Below are 9496 nucleotides of genomic sequence, written 5' to 3'. Positions count from 1 at the left end.
GACTGCATGTGGTCTTTGTCGCGACACATTACCACCGTCTTGTCATTCGCCCCTTGCACTTGAGCCTTTCCCATGAGAACCTGGTAGACGACACCCTTTGGACATCAGACCATCGGAAAACTGTGTGCGAGCACAATTGGATAAAACCCATATGCCCAACACAGAGACGGCTGTCCCTGCCCTTGGAGCGCTCAGATGGGAGGAACAGGCATGCTGGGTGGTCGAGCTTGCAGTCCGAGCAGTGCAAGTACACCTTGGTCAAATAGTGAACTCTCTGGGCCCAGTTCCTGGCGAGCTTCGTGGCATAGCAATCAGTACAGTATAAGTCTCTCGCTAACAAGAACGTGAGGAGTAGTCCGTTGTTGAGATGTGAGGTATCGGCGAAATCTGGCCCATGGATAATTCACCGATATGTAATTCGCTGGTAAAAAGTCGCATTTCTCGAATAATTGAAGAAATAACCGCCGGCCCAGCGAAGACACTCAAGGCTAACTATGTCTAACAACTTCATGATTCTGAAGATCACAGTGTCAGGGAGCATGTAGAAGGGGTTCTCCAGGTAGCTTTCCAACGCAGCATTGACGAACCCCACGCCTCCAGATTTTGTGACGTATTCTGTATGCCTTCGATTCTTGTGGATTTTGGCACGGTCGTTTGGCGCTGTTCGGTTCTCGAGAAGGGAAGGAACAGACCAACGATCATGGTAATTCTCGCGGTTGTGTTTCCATTGGGGTTTTCGACTAGATCGTTGGTAGGCAAACAGCTCCACACTCTCTTCGTTAGCCTGCACGCTCAAATACTCTATGGGGGGGGGAACGAGCAGACAACGCGAATCAAGGTTGTTGGTCTGGTGAATAGGTAATACTGTCTGCGAAAAACACGATATGGAAGAAGAAGAGAGAAGAATGGAAACAAGTAGGGGAAGAGAAACGGACAAGAACCACCGACTGTGTCGGGAGAAAACTAACCAGATGTTTGGATGATAAGTTCCCCACTTAGATACACAATCTACACACTATAATTGTAAGGCGCGTTGCCAACTATAATGCATCAATGGTCGGCGGACTTTAACTCGAGGCGTTAGTGTATTTATATCATCAAATCCTCTATCCGTATTGTGGGTTTCTTAAGGGATCCTTAAGGGGAGTTTGACAAATAAAGAAAGTTACAGAACCATCATACATAGACTTAAAGAATTTAGTTTATAAGTTATAGTTACACACATTGTCATCAGTAAGAGGATTGCATACATAATCTTGTATTATGCTGTTGTTTGATTATTTTGTACAGGCCCTTTAACAAGCTTTCAGTGCTTAAAGCTAGGGCGTGTTAAGTAGATGACGCGCTGTCACATGACTTGGAGCATCATTCTACGGAGCTGCTATAGAGACTGTGCTGCGCGGCGCATCAGTGTTGCACATTAGTAGAAGGTTGCCGAAGGTTTGTGTAAGACAAGCTACCTCTTTCTGGCCAGTGTCAGATGCGTATCCTGATCATCTAATAGGTTTTGAAAATATAAAGCTACATGAAAAGGAAGAAAAAGACAAAGACACTGTATAGTAGTAGGTATAAGTGTGTGGGATTTCAGGCACCGTTTTTAGTTAAGCAGCGTAAGATAAAGCTTTCTTCCTGAAAGCCTCGCTATACTTTTTATCTTGTATGCCTGACATGTAGCTAGAAACACTCTCAGAGCTAGAGCCCTGGAAATCGGCTGTTCAGCACCATCCCGTTCAGCACCATCCCGTTCAGCACCATCCCGTTCAGCACCATCCCGTTCAGCACCATCCCGTTCAGCACCATGCTTCATGCTGCACTTCTACTAGGAGCAAAAAGCCGGCTTCTCGCAGCTTGAGTATAATATATCGTATCGGAAAGATGCAGAAAGACATGTTTTAATGCAGAATTAATATAGAGAGCCATTCTATTACGGTTTTGGGAGACGATGGGGACGTAAGGAACTAATCAGGACTGGACCGGGCGATTGAGCGGGGCTCACGGTCCAGGTAGACAGGATGGACCAATGGGATTGGGACCGGGGGCTGCGGCGGGGCTTACGGTCCACGGTCCAGTATCGGCCAATTAGGAGAGGACCGAGGACCGCCTGGAAGTCAATGGTCCACGGTCCCTAGGTCTATATATATGGACGAACTGGCTGGTGTAGATAGATAGTTCCACAGTATGCAATACAAGTCACAAATCGTTGGTATCTAGACTGTTATGAATAAGACAAGCCATTTGTTGTACACTATTTAGCTGTACCGAGCTAGGATTATTCAGAAGTGCTTTAACTAGTATCCCCTTCAGAAGTTCTGGATAGGGGTTCGTCACACTGTCAAGATACGAGATATATATTTTGTAAAGGAAATATAATGATGATGTTTTACGCTAATGATCATTTAAAAAACCAATTAAATTTTACCTGATAACTATAAATATTTTTAATTATATATTAAATTTAGAATATTAGTAAAAAATAACAGTAATTTTAAAGTAAAAGATTAAATAGATTTATTTAGTCCAATTTTATTATGTAATTTTAGTAGTATCTATTTGGCAGGTTATTTCTTGGCGGTTGTTACTTAACAGGCTTCTGTAACGGGCCTAAAACAACAACCCACAAACAGGCAAAGCAGGCAACATGAACTGGTATGTATTTTCCTTTTTTCAAGCTTGTATTTCTACCGGTTTATTATTTTGTATGATTCTAGATGGGTCTGTACTTTTAATCGACTTTTTTACGATTTTTGGGCGTTTTTGGGATACGCGCTTCTCAACGCGTCTTCCACCGCTACTCGAGGTTCCATGAGCTCGACAGTGACAGCGACCACTTCTCCCACACGCTTCCCATTCCAGAGCACTGCGCTTCCAGTGCCTGGTCGAAGTGGTTTACTGTTAACAACTTCTTTTAGGCCAGATATCTCTCCAAATAAGGCGACGCCGAGCAACGGGCTGGCGCCCTCCAATGGCGAGCCCCCCGCCAAACGACCACGCCTGGAACGAGAACAAACCGACCGAGAAGATGCGCTGAATAGGTGCCTGAAGAAGCAGGTTTTCCCTCATATTTTCAAGTGTCTTGATACTCTCCGAGAGCGTGGAGACAAAACTCTTCAGCTTGGCCGAGAAGTAGGTGTCACCATGCGTTCTTGCTATATATACATTTCCACCACTTGTGGCAACCTGTCCTAAATACCTTTGTACCGAGCTTTCTCTTACACACCGCGCGCCCTAGCTTATCCTCCTCTTTACCTCCCCGGGCTCCGAGTTTGCTCAGGAGTATCATTCTAGGGCAACAGGAGACATCTCCGCCGCCCTAGAAGCCAAGATAGCCGCGCGCGTGCCTTACGAACTCCAAAACCTGCTTGGTTGCCCTGTACCCCTCCCCCTCCCCCACAGCTACCAGGCAGTGACAATTTGAGCTAACTTGTGTCTGTAGAATTCTCAAAACACCTCGCTCGAGGCGTCCATACCGGAGCAGCTTGGGAGGATCTCCTCCGACCCTATACATTCATCATCCCCAATTCCTCTGCCCAGAATACCTCCTCCGAATATTCCCCCAAAAATCGAAAAGCCAGACCAAGTACGAAACCCAGCGAAGGCGAGCGTGAGACAGGCTGCCCTGATTTCGACGTCTCCCATCCCTCTTCCGCGTATTCCTCACCTCCCACCGGCGAGGGTGCAGGCGACCGGTCGCTCAATAGAGGAGGCCATTGTTATTGATGATGATTCGGGCGACGAAGCTGGGCCGGCTCCGCAGAAATCTGCCGCGCCGTCTTTGACTCAAAGGAGGGTATTTGCGCCAGTCTGGCGTCATGCTGCCAGCGTGCCACCCATCCAGTTAACGCAGCGGCGGCCCTACCTTTACTTCAAAGACCGGGCATTTGCTGTCAGTTATGCCCACAGCTATTTTGACGATTTACTTTCGAGCGCAATTGATCCGGTCACATTGCATGTGGACCTCACCGCACGAGAAATCCAATCGCTGAACGGCCTTGCTTCTAGAGTCTTTCCTGCCGAATTCAAAAAGAAAAAAAGGGACGGCCATTCTCATCTAGCAAAGCTCTTGAAGAATAAAAAACTTCCGGATGCTTTGTCGAGCCTTCTAGGCGCATGGGAAGCTGACCCTAATCGAAGGATGCTGTTTCCAGGCAGGGAAAAGGAGGATCTCGAAAACTTTCTAAAGGATCTCAAAAACAGACAACTCAACGACCGCCCTGCGTCGATCATCCTGCGCAAGGACGAGGCTAACCGACAAGGGAAGTTCTTGCGGGAAAGCAAGATTTCGTCCTTGCTATTTGCCAGGGAAATCGTGGGGTCTCGTGGTTATGGGTCGATGAGAAGGCCACAAAACTTACACAACGAAATTCGAAAATGCCGCGAAGATGAGCTGGCTCTTCGAGCCGAGTGGGCAGGCGGTGCCGGGGATATCATCACGATTGTCTGGATATCAGATGATGGCTTCATCTGTGGGACAACCGAACACTCTGACTCCCACAACCAGCAGTACAACAAACCCGGCAACTTGGTCCTGGGCTCTTGTAGCTGGAAGACTATCAGAGCCTATCCCGACCATCGAATTGTCCGGCCGATCGTTGAGAGGGGCGAGAATTCAACAGAGGCTATGAGACAGAGCCAAGATCCTTGGCTCTACTCTTCCGTGGTGTCTTCTGCATACGACGCCATTCATGACAGGGCTTACACTTCTGGTTTTGATTGTTGTGTGAAAGTCTGGAGGGCGGAACCATCAGGCGCTTCGATGAGTCTGTTAGGGGAGTGGAAGCATGAAGGCAACGTGAATTTTGTCATTGCCTCCAAGCACAGCTCCGGCATGGTGGCGACTGCTGCGGATGTTGCTGCGGGTGCAGTGAGAGTGTACAAGATCAACGAGGAGGATATCTCTGGAAGCCCTTTTGGTAGGCTTTATTGCTCCCGCGTTACGGACGAGAGAGGAAACTTAGTGCCGACGGAAAAATGGGCATACTATCCGGCAACTATGCAATGGGGTATTTGCGAGGAGGTTCAGCATTTGCTCCTGGTTGGGTATTCTCCGCGTAGTCGAACCGGAGATGACCTCGACATCCCCGAGGACCGGAAAAACTCGGGCGAGCTTTGTTTGTGGGATGGGCTTACCGGCAAAAGGCTCAACATCTTGTCAGCGGAGAAGTCCAACGTCTTTGAGGTGCTATGGCATCCAAACCAAGCATCTTTCATTGCAGCCACATCGCCCTCGGGCTTGGATCTGGAGCCCAAGACGAAGACACAAATTCGAATTTTTCGGCCCACCGATCCCGCTGAAGATGGGACCGCCCAATTCTCAGCTATCAAGGTGCTGGACTGCCCGGCTCTGGATATCAATGAGCTGACGATTATGCCAAATAGCCCAGCCTATTGTTACGTCACCGCTGGGTGCACCAACGGCAAGGTGTACGTTTGGGATACTGCTCCCGGCCGTGGTCTCGTTCACTTACTAGAGCATGGCCAGCCAATCGATGAGTGTGAGGGTGATCGAGAGAAATACGATGTGGGCGTGAAGTTCACGGCTTGGGGCACTTCACCTGACCGCTTCTACACCGGCTCGTCGGATGGTGTGGTCAAAGTGTGGGACATAAGGTCTTTCGATAAACCACTTGTGAGAATACTGCTTGAAGCACCAGCGCCTATAGCTTGCGGCGTATTTTCTCCAGACAAGTCAAGACTAGTCGTTGGCGACGCAAGTGGTCGAGTATTTATCTTATCAGTCTACGAGGAGGACGATAACCCGAAACCGAAAGACAAATTCAAACTGCCCAACGGCATGATGCGGGAAGTTGAACGCCCGCATCAAATAATTCCTCACCCAGAGCCCGAGCCCCCGGCTCAGGATGCCGAAGGTCGGGCACTCCCGCCGCCCGAGGTTGAGACGCCCTGGGCAATCGCCAGGGCTTATCTGGCGTCGGGACAGCTAGTTATGCACCCTAAGCGCACCATTGGGGCGGTGCAAGGCCCAAACTACTCGTCCACGGGGTTGTTCTGCGCTGAGGCACATTTGAATGGCGACCCCAACGCGCCGTTGTTGGGACAATGGCTCTGCAATCAACAAGAAGAGAAGGCGACATCCCGTAGGAGCTCATCTAGGATACGCCACCTGTCCCTGAAGCCGATCAGGGAACAGCCGGGGCTTGGGGAGGTGCATCTTCGGAATATGAGCAGGGATGTTCTTAACGTGAACTCTTTGCCTGAGCATACCAAGCGGGAGTTGGAACGGGAGGTGGATTTTGAGTTGCTGGGAGAGTACACCTTACCGTATGAGGAGCTGCCTGAGATGGAAGAGGGAGATGGGGATGAGGATGAGGACGAGGATATGGACGAGCTTTAGATTTAGATTTAGACGGGGCGGTTCTGTTTTTTGGGGCATTTGCATTTGTTGTTAATTTTGGGAGCAAGCAAGCATTTGGTTATTATGGAGTGAGAATGGACGGGAGTCAAGAAGATGGGGTAGCAGAGATGGGTATAATTGTGTAGAGAAGTTGGGGTAAATGTATGCAATGCAATATTAAATACTTATTGATACAGGCTGAGAAGCTCCCTTGCATTATTATGAAGCGTGATTCGATGACCTAGAATGTATTTCTGAGTTATGGGTGGAGGGTCTCACGTTATGGACAGATAATAGAGAGAAGGTAACCAAGTCATCGCCATTGAAGATTTGTTGCAGGCGTAAATAGTCACTGAAGATAATAACTTCCAGCCACCTAAGCCATCTTACTATGACTTGGGCTTCAATGCCAGCCTCGACTTCATTTCCCACCAATTACAATGTTACCTCATAGGCCCATGCCGCAGACAGAATTAACATCCTTCAAGTATAATCAAGAGTCCTTTAAGGATAGTTAAGATGCCTTCGAAGATAGTCTAGAGCCCCTTAAAGATAGCCAGTAGGCCTTCTAGGATAGTTTGGGGCCCATGAAGGATAGTCAAGAGGCGTTTAAATATGATTCAGAGGCCTTTAAAGATAGTTAAAAGGCCTTGAACACTTTATATAGGCGTTTAAGAATGATTGAGAGGCTTTCAAGGATAGTTAAATGGCCTTAGAGGATAAGTAGAAGGCCTTAAACATGGTTGATAGGCCTTCAAAGATGGTTAAAATGACCTGAAAAGAAAGTCGGAAGCGTGGTCACGGTTGTAGAGTGTCGAGTTCGATAAGGAACTTTCTTGCTATCTTTGAGTTAAGAGAAGAGTGTCTTGACTCCCTCTTGGGGCGTGATGTATATCAGGCTAAGCTATCGCAGATGTGGAATTACACGTGAATATAGACCGACGGCTGTGTCTGTCTTGAATTTCGCCTCGGTAAGTTTGGTGATGGCCTGTGACTTTGCATGCTGGATCAGATATGTTGGCAACCCCATGCCGTCGTAATGGCCATCTCTGTCACATCCGGTGCTGAAGACTCGGGGGCTCGACGTGGTATATCTAAATCTGGGTTGATTGGGTCTAACTGAATTCACATGCACTTTACAAAAATATATAGTAGTCATAAGTCGGCCATCTATCTGCCTGGTATCATATAAAGCTACAAGCAGCAGGCGAGAGCACTAATATTCCTCACGAGGCGGAGACTCGCCCAAACCAAACGAGCAAAGTCAAATCATCGTCCTGACGGCAGTGACTCAGCCCTTCATGACTCCCAAACAACCCAACACCGGAGATACTGCCACCAGACCACAACAACACTCACCCCTATTACGGAGCATACCTAGAAAAGTACACATCACCACCCTCATGTCACCAAACCACCACCCACCGTATCAGAACATACCCTCACCCCATCTCCAGACCGCTCATCAGCAGCCAAAATTCCCAATCCCCACCTTTTTGTCCAGTATCTATGGAGTCAGTCAACTGCACTCCATCAAACCCCATAACCTACCCCATACACGCACCAAAACTCATCCCCAGGAAAACCCAAACCGGCAAAACATTGAAGCTGACCATGACAACTGCCGGTGCCAATCGATGCTTCGATGGTGTGAGTGTCCGGTCCGATCCGGCATTGGGAAGTCCGGCCCTCGTGTGGGACCGGTCAGCCATCAAACAAACAAGTACGGTACAGTCAAGCTAGAGAGTTATGCAATTTGTTGTCCACCGCTCATTTGGAAACTTGCTCTCATTTTTTGACTCCATCCCGCCCGCCAACCTGTTCTGAGTGTCCCCAAGACAACGACCGACGGAAAGTGACAACACATCACCGCTTCTTTTCTCTCTTGTCCGGTCGGTCGGTCGGTCGGTGGGTGCTTCTCATATCCACTATCCATCCAAAAACCCCATAAGTGGGAATCCTGATATCGCTAGGTACCCATCTATGGGATCCGCCTTCTTTTCCTTTCTCTCCGCGACAAACAAACAACCAAACACCAGCGCCAGCGCTGATGTTAGTAAGGTGCGGCGCGCTTCGATGCGGCCCCCTTTTGTGGAGTCAGATACTACCTCTCTGCTGCCGCCCCCGTACATGATTAGTACAAAAATGCTGTCGTTACCTTTTTTCGTGTGAAGTGGGTGAAAGTGGCATGCCGCCGGCGCCGGAAGGACCTAAACTCCTCACGCCACTGCAGGTACCAGTGGTACCTTATGCACAAGCTACATTAGATAATGTGGGTTTGTTATAGTCTAGGTAGGCTAGTAGCCGGAAAGGGAAGCTTGGCCGGTTTTGTGCATTTGATCAAAGGGTTGGTGGTGGTGGTCGTGAGTATCGTCAATGTTGTCGTCGTTGTTGTCAACATCACCAGAACCTCACCTTGGGATGGTGAAGATCACTTATTTTTAGACCGTCTATCTTTGCAAGATCGATGAATATGAACCCAACCCCCCCTCCCCCCCCCCCAAAGAACCTTGGCCAGTCGATCACCAGCACCCAATGTCTCAGATTCACCTAGTGTACTCCCCCCCCAAAAAAAACTCAGGAATGCCAAGTCATATCAAGCCGGCATTTCTGATGACAAAAACAACACGAACCACAGACCCGGGTCATGGATGGGGTTCCGATAACAACGGGTTTCTTTAATAATCGGCCCGGTGCTTATGGTGGCTTGAAAGTTTGTCTCCATAATCATGAACTCAAACCATGCCAGTTTCAACCCCCCTTCCCGCCTCCTCACGATGCTCGATATTTGCCTCAGACAGCCAAGAAGACGTTACCCATCGCCAAGCAGTGATATACGTTGACCAGCTGACCGAAATTGTTGATTTCGTGGATGTGTTTTAATATACGATGTGTCTCATGAGACATCTCGTCGTGGGTTACGCGGTCGTCTGGGCAAGGTGATACAGAGGCGCAAAAAGAAAGCTGGCTGAGTGAGATACTTTATGCAGGAAGAGGAAGAAAAGAGAAGGTGTAACAGATAGTAAAAGATGTGTAATACAAGACTGTCAGACTCGAGGGAATTCCGACGACAATGATGGATGTGTATGAACCATGGTGCCGGCGCCCAGACGGAAAGTTGATGATGGCCTGTGTAGCGTCACC

The 9496-nt window shown here is 48.6% G+C and overlaps 1 protein-coding gene across 1 annotated transcript; it reads left to right on the top strand.

Moving 5' to 3' along the window:
- Nucleotides 1-2532: 2532 nt before the first annotated feature.
- On the top strand, nucleotides 2533-6568 carry QC761_306830 (uncharacterized protein). The gene is made up of 4 exons (XM_062877823.1): nucleotides 2533-2646; nucleotides 2910-3123; nucleotides 3230-3370; nucleotides 3434-6568. The coding sequence occupies exons 1-4, from the start codon at nucleotides 2639-2641 to the stop codon at nucleotides 6350-6352; spliced, it is 3282 nt and encodes a 1093-aa protein (XP_062733635.1). The 5' UTR covers nucleotides 2533-2638; the 3' UTR covers nucleotides 6353-6568.
- The last annotated feature ends 2928 nt before the right edge of the window (nucleotides 6569-9496 follow it).

This window comes from Podospora bellae-mahoneyi, chromosome 3, assembly GCF_035222275.1.
Source record: "Podospora bellae-mahoneyi strain CBS 112042 chromosome 3, whole genome shotgun sequence".
In the NCBI taxonomy this organism is placed as follows: Eukaryota; Fungi; Ascomycota; class Sordariomycetes; order Sordariales; family Podosporaceae; genus Podospora; species Podospora bellae-mahoneyi.
Note: the sequence above shows the minus strand (reverse complement) of the source record. Positions and strands in the feature narration are given on the sequence as shown.

What these genes read in the sequence shown, in the direction of transcription:
- QC761_306830 (XM_062877823.1), top strand. An exon ending in CTCTTCAGCTTGGCCGAGAA is followed by an intron (nt 3,124 to 3,229) that starts GTAGGTGTCACC and finishes CGCGCGCCCTAG; the next exon opens with CTTATCCTCCTCTTTACCTC. An exon ending in AAAACCTGCTTGGTTGCCCT is followed by an intron (nt 3,371 to 3,433) that starts GTACCCCTCCCC and finishes TTGTGTCTGTAG; the next exon opens with AATTCTCAAAACACCTCGCT.